General features: G+C 47.4%; 1 protein-coding gene across 6 annotated transcripts in view; it reads left to right on the top strand.

The window, feature by feature from the left end:
• Positions 1 to 16,119, top strand: part of SORL1 (sortilin related receptor 1) — a 168,934-nt gene that overhangs the window by 130,483 nt on the left and 22,332 nt on the right. For all 6 annotated transcript variants that reach the window (XM_044929604.2, XM_044929601.2, XM_006044879.4 and 3 more), the window contains 9 exons: positions 641 to 796; positions 2,820 to 2,969; positions 4,670 to 4,801; positions 6,002 to 6,128; positions 6,291 to 6,460; positions 8,977 to 9,089; positions 9,336 to 9,440; positions 10,247 to 10,319; positions 14,069 to 14,151. In XM_044929604.2, coding sequence (XP_044785539.2) covers positions 641 to 796; positions 2,820 to 2,969; positions 4,670 to 4,801; positions 6,002 to 6,128; positions 6,291 to 6,460; positions 8,977 to 9,089; positions 9,336 to 9,440; positions 10,247 to 10,319; positions 14,069 to 14,151 — 1,109 coding nt within the window. The remainder of the gene's footprint in view (positions 1 to 640; positions 797 to 2,819; positions 2,970 to 4,669; positions 4,802 to 6,001; positions 6,129 to 6,290; positions 6,461 to 8,976; positions 9,090 to 9,335; positions 9,441 to 10,246; positions 10,320 to 14,068; positions 14,152 to 16,119) is intronic.

The following is a 16,119-nucleotide window of genomic DNA, read 5'->3' as shown; positions in this document are numbered from 1 at the left end:
TTCTTTCCAGGGCACAGTGGGAACTTGAGAGACTGGTCCCACGAGTGTGGGCTGCAGACCCACAGCTCCTTGTTAGAACAGCAGCCTCTGACCCCACCCGAGCCTCCCTCCTGCAATGTGTCCCGCAATGTAACAGGTGCTCTGGGTGGCTCCTGGGCCATGATGCGCACATGTGTGTGTGATACACGCTGAGGGGCCACACAGGACCGTCCCTTCCCTTTTTGGTGTTCTTGTCCCTGAGCTGCTCTTGAGGTGGTTGAGGTTGAGTGAACCAGAACTGGTTTAACCTGGATAGGAATTAATTCTCCCATTTGCCCTGTGCCTTCCGAGTCCCCTTCCTTCCACTAGCCTGCACAAGGCCCTGCAAAAGCAAACACATCTGAATACTAGCCCAGGGCAAATATAATAGGTGAGGTGAATCCGCTCCACGGAAGGGAAGGGAACAGTGTGTCCTGACACCCCTCCATACGTGATTCTTAGATGAGCCACTGCTCAGAGCGGTCCTGGCACACAGCCCCCCACCCCACTGCCCCCAGCTGTGCAGCTGAACCTGGGATATCATCCTGGTCTGGGACAGGTCGGGGTCTGAGCTCAAGCTTCCTGTAACATTTTGGGTTTCCTTGTTTGGTGTTTTCCTCAGATTCACATGTTCTTCCCTCCTCCACTCCCGGGCCCTCCACGTGTCTGCCCAATTACTACCGCTGCAGCAGTGGGGCCTGCGTGATGGACAGCTGGGTGTGCGACGGATATCGAGACTGTATAGACGGCTCGGACGAGGAGGCCTGCCCCTCGCCTGGTAAGTATGGCCCCAGCCCTGACCTGGGCACCTGCTTCAAGGAGAGGACCTTTGAGGCTGCACCCTGGGTGGCCCAGGGCAGTGCCCTGCCCTTGGGGACGCAGTGGCCAGGCTCCTTCTCACCTCCAGAACAGGGAGATCCCTGGGCACTCAGAAGTCATCTTCCCTCACTGCCCTCTGTACCTGGCTGACCACCGTGGCTGCTTCCTCTCCCAGGAGGTTACCATGGGGATTGTAGGGAAGGTCTCTGTACTAAACTCTCCGAAATCTCTGGTTTGCTAGTTGGCGGCCATCCTATTAAAAGAAGGGTAAGCAGTGCCATCTAGTGGCTGAACGTGGCAAGGTACCTGGAGATCTGTGCTTTTACCTTGTTGCTGGAAGCCGGGATAAACCCTGAGACCCTCATCAAGGCGCCCCCATAACTGTAGGCAGAACTGTGTCTTTTTCTCAACAGGTTTCCATTTCAGAGTCAGTTATAATAAGAGAATAGATCATCACTTGCCGCGGTTTACATAATTCTTTTCAGCAAATTCCTAGATCCTTTAAGACTGTTTTCATCCCATCTCTTCTCTGTTTAAAATCGTGAGTGGTGGGATTTCCCTGGCAGTCCACTGGTTAAGACTTCACCTTCCAATGCAGGGGGCTCAGGTTCAATCCCTAGTTTGGGAGCTAAGATCCTACATGCTTTGTGGCCAAAAACCAAACCAAAATGTAAAAAACAGAGGCAATACTGTAATAATTCCATAAAGACTTTAAAAATGGTCCACATCAAAAAATCTTTAAAAAAAAAAAAAAGTAACTTTTTAAAAGGCTCATCACTGGTTTATGCTTGTCCTCTTGTCCAGAAGATAGCCCCTAACCCTTGAGTCCTATTTTCAAGGCCCTGTTTGAGCCCTGTTAGACCCTTTGTCGGAGACGGCAATGACACCCCACTCCAGTACTCTTGCCTGGAAAATCCCATGGACAGAGGAGCCTGGTAGGCTGCAGTCCATAGGGTCGCTGAGGGTCGGACACGACTGAGCAACTTCACTTTCACTTTTCACTTTCATGCATTGGAGAGGGAAATGGCAATCCACTCCAGTGTTCTTGCCTGGAGAATCCCAGGGATGGAGCATCCTGGTGGGCTGCTGTCTGTGAGGTCGCACAGAGTCAGACACAACTGAAGTGACTAAGCAGCAGCAGCAGACCCTTTGTGCCTGCCATGACTTATCACTCCCATACGCTGGGCTCCTCACTTGCTGTGGGCAGACCTGCCTCTTGTTTACTTAGATTCCTCCAGCAGAACTTGTGCCCTGTCCACCTTGATGTTGTCCCCCTTCTTGCCTTCTGTGAAGCCCACTGTCCATCAGGGCAGACAGAGCATTGGATGCCAATATGTCATCACTGTTTCTTGCATTACAGCATGTAGAGCACCTGTAGGGAATCACTTGGGTAGTTTCTAAAAAGTGTAGAATATCTTATGTATTTATATATTTTTTTCTATATTTAAAAAAATGCAGAATCAGAATTTCTGCCTGGAGCCCAGGAGCTCTCCATGTGAATGACAGGTTGACTGATTGTCTTGTGGGGATAGGGAGGTGGAGGAGTGGGGAGTCTCACTGCTGCTTTAACATCTTTCAATGGCTCCCTTATATAATTTTCACCCTTTTCTCTCCTGGCTAGAGGATACCATTTTCCAGTCTGTTTGCAGATTCTGTGAAGTTGGTCTTAATGGAGCTTAGCTTTCTCCCGTGACAGCCTGGGATAGAGTCCTCTCTTCTCTGAAGTCTCTAGCCACTCAGCCCTGTCTGTCGGCTTCCCAGTTTCCAAGGTTCTGTTGCTTTTGTCTCCGTCAGGGGCTTCCCAGGGGAGAAGCAGGATGAGATGCTTGTGTCTTATCAACCTGCCATCTTCGCCAGAGCTCACATGTCTGTTTGGGTTCCCGTCGAAATTCCCAGAGCACCGACATCCCCAACACATCTAACAGGTCGCTGTTGCTGGCCTCAGTACTAAAAAAGTGAATTTTAAAAACCTTTTCTTCTAGCCAATGTGACTGCTGCCTCCACGCCTACCCAGCTCGGGCGGTGCGACCGGTTTGAATTCGAGTGCCGCCAGCCGAAGAAGTGTATCCCCAACTGGAGGCGCTGTGACGGCCACCAGGATTGCCAGGATGGCCAGGACGAAGCCAACTGCCGTGAGTGGTCGGCAGGGCCGTCTGCCCCCGGGGAGGCTCCAGGAGAGCAGGACAGCTCGTGCTTGTGCTTTGGGTGTCATATTAATAAATTCTGGCCTTGTGCCTCCATTTTAGAGATAGGAAAGTTAAGCTTCAAAGAGGGTCACCTCGTCCGCAGCAGATTGGAGCATTTACTTAGTATTTTCTTTGTACAAAACCGTGATCGTCTCATCATACCATGTGGAAAGTTCTTGTAGGGAGGAATACTCCAAAACAACACACAAATTAAATGGGGATTAGCGTAAAATCCTGCACTTACATGGAAAGACTGAACAAAGTGGACCTTTGGGACATTCAGATAACAGGGCAGGTTGATATAACGCTCATCAACATCATAGTAGGAACATCTGAGCCAGATAAGTACGGTAAGAAGAACATTAACCGTAATTAACAAAGAGGAAATGAAATAGGACCTTCCTCTTGGGTGAGATTAATTCATTAATGGGTGTTCTTTAAATAAATATCTTTTGCCTGTTTCAAATCTGTCTTGTACATAAGGAAATCGCTTGGTTAAGGGGCTTCAAATCAAGATGTACTCTATCTACAATTTTCCTCAATCCATTAATCGGATAACCCCATCAACAAAGGAAATGAGATTAGCATGACATGCCTCTTCTTAGAGAAGCTGGCCCCTGAAGGCTACCACATTCTATTTTAAGTGCCCATTAATCATCTGTTTAAGAACCAGTTTAAGCATTTTCAGACAACCTTATTCCCAGTTTCTAAAATCCATGTTTTCTTCCTTTGTAAATATTGAGATGTTTCCTAAAGAAACGTCAGACATCTTTCAGCTTGACTGTTCATCTGTTTTTTGATTATATTTTACCACGTTCTTAGCAAGTGGAGGGGTGGTAATTCTGTGATGGGGCTCTTGGTATCTTCCATAACAATCCCCTCTGAGCATAGAGTCCTTCCCTGACTCTCCTGTATAATATCCCCGTCACTCTCTTCTAGTTACTCTCAGTGTGTTTCTTTGTAGTCCTACCACTGTCTAAAATAATGTATTTGTTTGTTTAATTGTTTGCTATTTCTCTCAGTAAGCTCTGTGAGGGTAGGTCCTTTGTTTCACATATCACCATATCCTTAGCGTCTTAAACAGTATCTGATTCATGATAGAACCTCCCTAGAAGTTTGATGGATAGTGGATGGATAGATAAATGGGTGGATGAATCCCATCTTGAGCTTCTGAGGCTGTTGGCTAGTGGTTCTGAAACCTTTTCTAAGGGCTTCCCTGGTGGCTCAGTGGTAAAGAATCTGCCTGCCAATGAAATGTGGTTTTCAGAAGTGGGTGCAGTGCCTCAGCCAGAAAACAGGATTATCTAGTTCTAGAACAGAAGTTCCCAGGGCTGGCCAGTTCTGAGGAATCACTGAGGAGCTTGTAAATCCTGCACGTGCCCAGTGCTGTTTCTGCTTCAGGATTTGGAGCAAACCTCTGTGCTTCACAAGTTCCCCAGAAGACTATAAAGACCCGTTGCTGGTAGACTCTCTGCTGCTGGATCACCACCCTGGTTTAGTGGTCTGTTTGGCTTCTTATTTGTATGGATAGTCATTGTATGGCGCATCATGTGCATATTTGCATGGAGCGGGGAGCGCTAGTTGATGAGTTCCCTTTCCCAGAACTTGGGAACACTTTGGTGACTGTGGACCCTCACGTGTTGCAGCCACGCATAGCACGCTGACCTGCACGGCCCTGGAGTTCCAGTGCCAGGATGGTGAGGCCTGTATCATGCTCTCTGAGCGCTGCGACGGCTTCCTGGACTGCTCGGACGAGAGTGATGAGCGTGCCTGCAGCGGTGAGTGTGGCCCCCCAGGACCCCTGGCTCATCCTCCACCCCGCTGGGCGGGGCCCAGGGCAGAACCTCTTCGAGCTTTGCCTCAGTCTGAACATGCCAAGATTCTCGCTCACTGTTGGAGCTCCAGAGGAGGCCTGTCCCACCTCTGATACGGCCTCCAGCTCACCTTGCCCCTCTCAGGGAGATGCTGGTCGAGACTGGGGTTTTCATTTTGTTTTTTGCTTTAGTCCTTGTGTTGGTGGGCTTCTCTGGTGGCTCAGACAATAAAGAATCTGCCTCTGCAATGCAGGAGACCCAGGTTTGATACCTGGGTTGGGAAGATTCCCTGGAGGAGGGCATGGCAACCCACTCCAGTATTCTTTCCTGGAGAATTCCACAGACAGAGGAGCCTGGCGGGCTACGGTCCACGAGGTCTCGAAGAGTCGGACACCACTGAGCGACTAGCCCATCACCACCTCGCGTTGAGGCATCTTTGCTCCTGCAGTGCCTCAGGCTTTGCGGTGGGGTGAACTCCATCCTTCTGTCTGAAATGCATTTAGCAATCTTTTGGGGGCTGTTATCACAGAATACCACTGACTGGGTGGCATGAAAGCAACAGAAACTTATCTCTCACAGTTCTGGAGGCTGGAAAATCTGAGACTGAAGCCCAGTAGGTTCGGTGTCGGGTGAGGGCCCACCTTTTGGTACACAGACAGCCGTGTTCTCCGTGTTGTCCCATGGTGGAAGGAAGTGCTCTAGGGTCTCTTTTATGAAAACACTAGCCTCATTCACTAGGGCTCCGTCCTTAGGACCTAGTCACCTCCCGAGAACCCGCCTCCTAGTACCATCACATTGGGGTTGAGGCATCAGCATATGGATTCTGGGGCACATAAGCATCTCAGTCTCTAGCAGTCATGGATCCCGTCATGACAGTGTCCTTGGATTTGTGGTATTCTCTGTTGAGAATCAGGTTTGTCTCAGTGCAGACAAGGAGGTGAAATGCAAGGAGAAATATCACAACTGGAAATTTAGGAGACCCTGGGGAAGGGTGGATAGGAAGGTTTGAACTCTTTTTTTTTTTTTCTGGGGTGTTTTAAGATGATGGTGGCCAGACCATGCAGAGCCCAATAGGTCTGCCTGAAACCAAGGAACCTCCTGTGTCCTTTGAAATGCAGAGATTTGTAAGCTATCACTTGCTTTTCCCCCCTTTTCTCTCTCTAGAAGAATTAAATGTATACAAAATACAGAATCTTCAGTGGACAGCAGACTTCTCTGGGGATGTAACTTTGACCTGGATACGGCCCAAGAAGATGCCCTCTGCTTCTTGTGTGTATAACGTCTACTACAGGTGGGTCCCTTCTTTGCCACGGGAGAAGAAAATGATGTTTTTATTGCCACCGGGTATTCCATAAACTCTTGTGTGTGCACCGAGCAACTCCGTTGACAGGTTCAGACATCTTGGCCACCCCATGCTGCGTTGATGCAATGCTTTCTTTGTTCTCTTGGCCAGGGTGGTTGGAGAGAGCATATGGAATACTCTGGAGACTCACAGCAATAAAACAAGCACAGTATTGAAAGTCTTGAAGCCAGACACCACATATCAGGTCAAAGTCCAGGTCCAGTGTCTGAGCAAGGTGCACAGTACCAACGACTTCGTGACCCTGAGGACTCCTGAAGGACGTGAGTGCCAGAGGGACAAGCACTTCTGTGGATTTTCAGTTTCCCAGGATGCTCAGGGACAGCAACGTCACTGCACGTGCCGTCTGCGTACCTAAGTTTATAGTCCTGGCTGAGCCACTCTCCTTATTATAGCAAGTAATTTTTTTAAAAAACACAATCCTGGTTTTTGAAGTATAGTTGATATATAGTGTTTTAGGTAGGTACATAGCAGAGTGATTGAGTTATGCATGTATATCTCTCTTCTTTTTCAGATTCGTTTCTATTATAGGTTATTACAAGATCTTGAATATAGTCCCCAGTGCTATACAGTAGGTCCTTGTTGTTTATTGCTTCAGCTATGCCCAACTCTTTGTGACCCCCTGGACTGTAGCCCCCCAGGCTCCTCTGTCCATGGGGTTTCCCAGGCAAGAATACTGGAGTGGGTAGCCATTTCCTTCTCCAGGGGAATCTTCCCGATCCAGGGATTGAACACGCGTCCCTTATGTCTCCTGCATTGGCAGGCGGGTCCTTTACGACTAGGGCCACTTGGGAAGCCATTTTATATAGAGCAGTGTATATCTGTTAATCCCCAAACCTTCATTTATCCCTTGATCCCTTTCCCCTTTTGTAACCATACATTTGTTTTTGACATCTTAACACAGTTTTTTTTTTAATTGAAGTATGATTGACCCACAACACTGTGTTGGTTCCAAATGTACGACATAGTGATTCGATATTTGTGTAATTACAAACCGATCACTATGCATAATGTTTTTCTCTCTTAGGAAGTTAATTTGATCTCCCCATCTCTGCCCTCTTTTGCATTTCTTATCTAATTTCTGTCTCTGCCTTCCGTCTCTAGGTATTTACCAGTATTTAGTGCTTAGGAGATCAGCATCATTAACATATGAAGCATGTCAGAAGTATTTGGGGCACACTATAAAGAAATTTACCAAAGCTCGAGGGTTAGAGAGTTCCCTGCTTCCTCCCTCCATCACAGTAGTTGACGTTGGGTGACTGCGCTTGTTCCCATGGCCTTTGCTCCCCAGGTTTTGTGAACTTTTCATTCTCAGTTGCTGTCAGAACCGTGTTTACATTTGGAGATGTTAATATGAACTCATGTTTATCTTAATGTGCATGTGTGTGGTTACACATAAAATCTTTATAGGTATGTGTATCTGCACAAGTTAGTATAAGCATGCATTTCCTTGTTTCCTCAACTGGGAAGGCCCAGAAAAATTCTGATAGCGTTGAGCACGCCTGCCACTCAGTCAAGGTTTCTAACGCTGCTCTTCAGCAAAAGGACACAGGGCCCTTGAAGGAGTCCAGGCCGGGGAAGGAGATCCGGAAGGTGGTCTGGCCAGGAAGGGAGGACGTGCTTACTATGTGAAGGCCGCCAGACAGAAAGACTAATGTCACATGATAATGCTTATGTGTGGAAAAGAGAAAAATGGTACAAATGAAACAGAAATAGACACACAAACATAGAAACAAAACTTATGGTTACCTAAGGGGAATTGGAGTTGGTGGCTGACAGGGAGGCCTGGCGTGCTGCGATTCATGGGGTCACAAAGAGTCGGACACGTCTGTGCGACTAAACTGAATTGAACTGATAAATTAAGGGTTTAAGAAACTCTAGGAGATAGTGAAGGACAGGGAAGTCTGGCACGCTGCAGTCCATGGGGTCACAAAGAGTCTGACCTGACTTAATGACTTATGACTTATCAACTTATGAACAATGAACAATAGGAGGTTGGGATTAACAGACACTACTATATTCAAAACAGATAAACAACAAGGACCTACTGCATAGTACAGGGAACTATACTTCATATAATGTAATAATCTATAGAGGAAAAGAATCTAAGAAATACATGTATATGTGTGTGTATATACATATAAAATATATATGTATATATGTGTATCTCTATATGTGTGTGTGTGTGTGTATATACACACACACACACACACATATAAATGAACTTCCCAGGTGGCACTAGTGGTAAAGAACCCTCCTGCCAATACAGGAGACATAAGAGATGTGGCTTCAGTCCCTGGGTCGGAAAGATCCCCTGGAGTAGGGCATGGCAACCCACTCCAGTCCTCGTGCATGGAGTATCCCATGGACAGCAGCTACAATCCATAGGGTCGCAAAGAGTCAGACACAACTAAAGCAACTTAGCACCCATGCACATATATGTAAATATGAGAGTTCAGGGCAGCTACCTGTGAGAATCAAAATCTCAGCCTGGAAGCCCCGGGCCAGTGCTGACTTAACCTACCCAGGTGATTCCGTTCTGCAGCCCTTAGGAGCCCCCAGCCTATGTCAGACTCTCTGAACCATTGTTGGTCTGACGGGTGGACAGCAGGGAGGAAAGATGTTCCATCAGTGGGAAGACCAAGCTAACATCCCTCTCTGGTGCACAGGTCCCCTGCTGGCCCTGGATGCTTTCTCGTGTGTGTTTTAAGCTCAGGGAAGTTCCTCCAGTTGACAAAGATGCAGATGGATTTTAATCCCATGTGGCTTCTTTTTCCAGTGCCAGACGCCCCTCAGAACCTCCAGCTGTCGCTCCACAGGGAAGTGGAAGGAGTGATCATGTGCCACTGGGCCCCTCCCATCCATACCCATGGCCTCATTCGGGAGTACATCGTAAGTTCCTCCCAGGAGTGGGCAGTGCTTGTGGGTGAGCATGGGAGATGGCCGGGTCTCCTGGAGCAGAATCATGTTCTGTGTGATGCGGACTCCCCTTATAATCATCCATCCGCTGGGACACTTTGCATCCCACCTTCCCCTCTCTCCTCCTGCCTTTTTGTAAGGTGTTACGATGCCCAGACCTTTGGTACCTGTTCATGGTATAGTATTTTTATTTTTATTTTTCTCTTTCTCTCTCTTCAGGTAGAATACAGCAGGAGTGGTTCCAAGATGTGGGCCTCCCAGAGAGCTCTTACCAACTTTACAGAAATAAGGAACCTACTGGTCAACACTCAGTACATGGTCAGAGTGAGTGTCCGCACACGTTTCAGCCATCTGGCTGGGTGGCCTGGGAACATGGGGAGATGGTTGCACTTTCATGAGAACTCCATGCCTTCTTTGACAAGGTGCTGACTAGTGGTCTGCTCAATACCCCGCCCCTTGCTCTGGGAGCTCATGTTTTCTTTTAGTCTCTCAAATCGAGGCCTCAAATCAGCCTTCACTCAAACAGCTGAGAATTGATTATTAATGCAGTTCTCCCTGCTATTATCCCAGATATTCTGCTAGCGTTCCAGTTCCAATTTCTTTTGCACCCACCTCTTTTCTGCTTATCTTTAGCTGCAGGGAGAGACAGAGCTGTGATAAGTGGCATTTATGAAATGATCTTCTGGAGTTCTTATGAAATAGATTTTCAACATCTTCAGTAGAAAAAAAAGTTGGTGCAAAACATGTTTGGAGACCATTGAGTGCATTTGCAAGTTCCCTTACACTGAGAGTCTCCTACCTGTGTATGGTTATGCATATATGTGGACATACACATGCACGCACGCACACACTCCCTCTCACACCCCTGCCCTTCACAAAAACTTTGACACCTGTCAATCAACAGAAATGTCATAAATTCAGCTTTGTCCCAATTCCCTTTCCGCAGGTTCCCTCCTGTGCTCTCTTTCCCCGTCTTATTTCCCTTGCAGGCGCCTCAGACTATCTTGCATCCCTCTGTGTGTATTTCTTCCACCCATATTGCCAAAGCCTCACCCCTTTTGCCCACTTGGGATTCTCGCTGTGTGGCATGTTGCCTTTATTTCATACTAATTCACACTCTGATTTGAAAGGTGGCTGCGGTGACCAGTCGTGGAATAGGAAATTGGAGCGATTCTAAATCCATTACCACCATAAAAGGACAAGGTAAATGGTTCCAGCATTTGCAGATTTAGAGAAGCTAGAAACCCTTAGAAAAAACTCTGTGTGACTGGCAGATGAAGACGCATAGATCAGAATAGTTCACACAACCTCCCTCCCCACAACAGGTGAACTTCTCTGGGTGTCTCTGCTATGCTTTAGACATGAAGTCTTTTTGGGGGGACCGTTGATCATTCCTCCTCCTATATGCTATGCTATGCTAAGTCACTTCAGTCGTGTCCGACTCTGTGCAACCCCATAGATGGCAGCCCACCAGGCTCCCCCGTCCCTGGGATTCTCCAGGCAAGAACACTGGAGTGGGTTGCCATTTCCTTCTCCAATGCATGAAAGTGAAAAGTGAAAGTGAAGTCGCTCAGTCGTGTCCGACTCTTAGTGACCTCATGGATTGCAGCCTAACAGGCTCCTCTGTCCATGGGATTTTCCAAGCAAGAGTACTGGAGTGGCGTGCCATTGCCTTCTCCGTCCTCCTATATAGAACTGGGCATCTGTTGTAGCAAAAGCATACAGGTGGATTTCTGAAGGCTGCCACGCCTGGCTCTGCTTCTCTGCGGAGTATCCATGACATAAGGAGTCCTCCTTTCTCAGCCAAGATAAAAGATGGTCTCGTCCATGTCGTCTGTGGGGTAAGAGAGTACCCCATATGCTCTCTTGTAAGAGAGTGCCATGCCTACACTCGTTACTGCCCTGGGGAAGCCAACAACAACACGTAGGTGGCAGTTTCTGTTTTTCTGTCGCTAGAGCTGATCAAAGTCATGGACCTGGAAGGCTGTCATGCTGGCTGCTCTGCATATACCAGCTTATCTCATTGAGCCCTCAGAACAACTACAAGGACAGATAAGGGAATGGAACGATTGTGTCATTTGCACACAGAGCTGGGGTTGGAACCTGATCTGCTGACTCCAGAACCTGAGCCCCGAACCACTGCAGGGCCTGCCTCCTGGGCGGGGCTCCTCACTTGGCACGCGTGCCTCACATGTGCCGCCACCCCATCCTCGGTGTGGAGTAGGAGCCGATGAAGTCACGGAGGAGTGAGTGAACTGAAGCAAGTGAACGGAAGGCTCTGGTGCTCAGTGGGAGACGCACCAGCTCATCTTCCTGATCTTAGCCTTGGCACTTTGTTTCTGGATTGGCGGGCGGGTACAAAAGCTGGAAATGCCACCAGGAATGTGATCAGGGGATTTTGCTTTAACCTGAGTCTGTGAGAAATAGGTTCTGGGTCTTGAAGAGTCACTGTCTGGTTGCCTTTAAAAAACATGGGGTGGTTCAGATCAGTGCAGGGGCCAAGCTGAACTTCATGAAGCCAGCCAGTCCGTGAAGCAGGGGGATTGTACATGTTGGAAAATGTGTGCTGAGTTCACACTTCCTTAGAGTTGTGTTTTGTTTTCTTTTATTTTTTTAGTGATTTTTGGCTGTGCTGGGTCTTTGTTGGTGCAAGGGTTTTTCTCTGGTTGCAGCAAGCAAAGACTACTCTATAGAGCTGTGCTTGGGCTTCTCATTGCAATAGCTTCTTGTTGCAGAGAATGGGCTCTAGGGTACGTGGGCTTCCGTTGTTGCAGCTCATGGGCTCTTGAGCACAGGCTCAATAGCTGTGGCTTAGTTGTTCTGCAGCATGTGGGATCTTCCTGGACCAGGGATCGAACCCCTGTTCTCCTGCATTGGCAGGTAGATTGTTTACCACTGAGCCACCAAAGAAGCTCCTCCCCTAGAGTTTTGATTGTGGTGGTATTTTCCTCTACAATCAGTCAGAACATACTGACCATACCTACTGAAAAGGAGGGACATTGGAAAGTCATCAGAAAAACAGGTAGCATCTTGAATTCTTCATCGCAGTTCACACCTGCATTTGAAAATCTCAGTAGTTGGGGGTTGGTTGCTTCTCTCAGGAGACCTGGGTTCGATCCCAGGGTCAGGAAGATCTCCTGGAGAAGGAAATAGCAATCCACTCCAGTATTCTTGCCTGGGAAATCCCATGGATAGAGGAGCCTGGGGGGCTACAAGTCCATGGGGTCGCAAAGAGTTGGACATGACTTAGCGATTAAACAGCAACAACAGTGATTTTTAGGATGAACCTCAATTCGTCATACGTGTATTGGTTAGAAGGCAACTGTGTGCAGAGTCAAAAAGCGTGTGTTATGATCTGTCTGTGACCTCGGGTCCTAGTAATGTAAGAAGATGGGATTTGAAACAGCAGGAGCATCACCCAGAATGACCACCGTCAGAGTGGACACAGTGGGTTAATGGTAACAACAGCCGCGATATTTTGAGCACTGCACCAAGCACCTTGCAGGTTGTTTTTATAGGAATTTATCTCTCCGAATCCTTATCAACTCTGTGAGTATTCTTACACTCATTTGGTAGCTGAGGACACTGGGACTTGGCGAGGATTGTGCTGTAACTCCCACCACTATGATTATAACCCAGGTCAAGTTTATAGCAGCACCTGAACTATTTTGCTCTGAGCTGGCTGCCTGCAACTCCTAATACCCTTTCTTCTCTGCATGCTGTGTTTTCTTCAAGCCCACTTTTATTGAACATCTAGAGAGACTCCTGTAATGTTTGAACCATCTCTTTGCCACCAAGTCTTAGCTACTCCTTTGGGTCTTTCTTGCCTTGCTAATATAAAAGGCATATGTGCTGAGAATCTAAACCATTTGAATATTATATTCTGATGAAGCTGACCCCATCAAGCCCTCTTAGCTTAACACCTGTGGGACACTGTTGGGTTTCTGGGGTTTAGACATTCAAAATGACCAGCATGGTGCTATTCACTTGGGCCAAGAGGAATCCTTTTCTCTCTGCTACCCTTTCCCTGCCCCCTTAGCTCCCAGGCTGAGCTCTGGTATTTTTTTTTTAATTAAATTAATTAATTAGGCAGCATGGAGTCTTAATTGTGGCATACAGGATATTCTTTTGGGGCGCACAGATTCCATACTTGTAGTGTGTGGTTTAGTTGCTCCGTGGCATGTGGAGTCTTAGTTCCCCGACCAGGATTGAACCCACATCCCCTGCATTGCAAGGGAGATTCTTAACCACTGGACCACCAGGGACGTCCCAAGCTCTGTTCTTTATGAGGATGCCAGTATCTCATCAGGTCTTTAATCTATCGTGGGTGGGACTTTACCGGAAAACGAGAAAGGGAACTTTGAGTATCAAGACACATATTATTTTACTGAATTTTGCCATCTCTGTCAAGTACAGATGGTATCTCTAGGTTTAGCAAGGACAGGTAACTCGCCCCAGGGCACATGGTTTCTAAGTGTCTCAACAGGAATTTGAATTCCAGGGCCCAGATTCTTTCCATTTCGTCCCACATACGTCTACAAGTTAGGACTTAAGATTTAGCATGCTGTCAACCTTCAAAAAGGACCTGAGGCCACTGGGACTTCACTGGTACCAGTAAAGGTGGTTCCCAGTGTGACCCCCAGACGTTGCAGAACCAGGCTGAAGCTGGGCTGACTCGGGGCATTTACATAATGGAACTTTTCTGCTCCACCTAATTGCCAGGATAGCTGACCCAGCCGAGATAGTTCTGTGTTCACCAGGCAACTGTGGACCCAGCCCCAGCCTCAGGACAACAGTGGTAAAAGCATTAGAAGAGTCAGAACTGCCAAAGCAAAGCCTTTTCTTTCCCAGCTGAAAGATCGCTTTGTCCCTTGAGTTGAAAACTGTGAAGTTCTGCCTTCTTCACTTTTCATCACATGGTTTCTCCCTTTGAATCCCTTTTTTGTTCTCAGTGATCCCACCACCAGACATCCGCATTGACAGCTATGGTGAAAATTTTCTAAGCTTTACCCTCTCCATGGACACGGACATCAAGGTAACGTGGACATTTCAAACCAGCAGTCAGGTGGGGCTCTATTTTGCGTGGGAACCGATAGAGCAGAGGACAGGAAGATTAAGAGAAAAGAATGACTTGTTCCAGCGAAGCTAAAATACCACACCTAGGTTGGCTCCTTCCCCCATGAAGAACAACTGGAGTCTTCCCATGTAATTATTCCGCCTCAGCCTGGTGCCTTTTTTTTCTTTTTAACCATATAATTAAATGGTTCACAGCTACAGTGCAAATAAAGAGTTGGTGTTAACAGAATATGTTTGCCCTGTAATTTTCAGCTTTATTGGATTTCCTGGTTGCTGAGCGCTAATGCAGAGGTTCCCTCAGTGGAAGAGGGTCTTAGGGAAGAGTCAGATACCTCGGACACATATCCACCAGTGTGCACCCAGCGTCCTTCCCCTTCCAGCACCTTCATCCCCTCCGCTTGGTCCATCAGCGTGGCCACCTTCCCCATAGTCGTCTGTGTCCCCTGGTTTCTCAAGTTACCGTTCACCTTCCATGGTGTTTTTCCTCTTTGTTTTTCCTCACATCTGTCCCAGTCTGTGGAGTTGTGGTGGGACCAAAGGCCTGCAGAGTCCTCGTGCCATCGACTGAGCTACAGTGTGGTCTCAATGCTCTTGGCTTCTGGGACCGCTGATGCCAGAAATGGCCTTGCGTGGACCCTGTCTCTCTAGTCTTTGGTCTTGAACACATTTTAATTTGGGTCATTGTCTAATATTTTTAAAGACTTTTAGGTCAAATCTTTCTGTGAGCTCAGGACTCAGAAGAGGTAGTCTTTCCTGACTCATGGATATATTTGCTTCTGTTAGATAGTGGGGGCTTTCCTGGTGGCTCAGACGGTAAAGAATCTGCCTGCAATGTGGGAGACCTGGATTCGATTCTGGGTCAGGAAGATCCCCTGGAAAAGAGAATGGCAACCCTCTTCAGTATTCTTGCCTGGAAAAGCCCATGAGATCTGACCAAGCCACCTTTGTTGTGACCTCTTGGCCTTGACTGCAAGGACTACCTGAGTTATGCATGCGTGTGTGTGCGCTAAGTTGCTTCAGCCGTGTCTGACTCTTTTCGATCCTATGGACTATATAGCCTGCCAGGCTCTTTTGTCTATGGGATTCTCCTGGCAAGAATACTGGGGTGGGTTGCTATGCCCTTCTCTAGGAGATCTTCCTGACCCAGGGATCGAACCCACATCTCCTGCAGCTCCTGCACGGCAGGTTGATTCTTTACTGCTCAGCCACCAGGGACGCCCATCTGAGCCAAGATGGATCCTTAATTACTGTAACCTAATTACCTTTTCAGATTTTCTTCTTTCTTCCTTTTTAGTTGATTCTTGTCCTTTTATTTTGCATTAATTTTTTTTGTTTCATTGAATCTATTTAAAAATATTTTAAAATTGGAGTATAATTGTGTTAGTTTCTGCTGTACAGTAACTTGAATCAATTATATGTGTACATATATCCTCTCTCTCTTGAGCCTCCCTCCTTCCATCCCACCCCTCTAGGTCATTGCAGAGCACCGAGGTAATCTCTCTGTGCTGTACAGCAGCTTCCCACTGGCTTTCTGTTGTACACGTTGTGCTGCGCATATGTTTGGCCCGTCCTCTCCTTCTGCCCCTGTATCCACAAGCTCATTCTCCATGTCTGCGTCCCTGTTCCCATCCTGCAAATAGGTTCATCAGTAACATTTTTCTAGATTGCATATATATATGTGTATGTTAGTTGTTAGTTGCTCATCGTGTCTGACTCTTTGCTATCTCACGGACTGTAGCCCACCAGGCTCCCCTGTCCATGGGATTCTCCAGGCAAGAATACTGGAGTGGATTGCCATTCCCTTCTCCAGAGGACTTTCCTGACCCAGGGATCGAACCCAGGTCTCCTGCATTGCAGGCAGATTCTTTACTGTTTGAGCTATAGGGAAGACCCTATATATGTGTGTGTGTGTGTGTATATATATATA

The sequence above is a fragment of the Bubalus bubalis genome, chromosome 16 (genome assembly GCF_019923935.1).
Source record: "Bubalus bubalis isolate 160015118507 breed Murrah chromosome 16, NDDB_SH_1, whole genome shotgun sequence".
Classification (NCBI taxonomy): domain Eukaryota; kingdom Metazoa; phylum Chordata; class Mammalia; order Artiodactyla; family Bovidae; genus Bubalus; species Bubalus bubalis.
The sequence above is the reverse complement of the archived record's forward strand: the minus strand, read 5'-3'. Positions and strand labels throughout refer to the sequence as shown.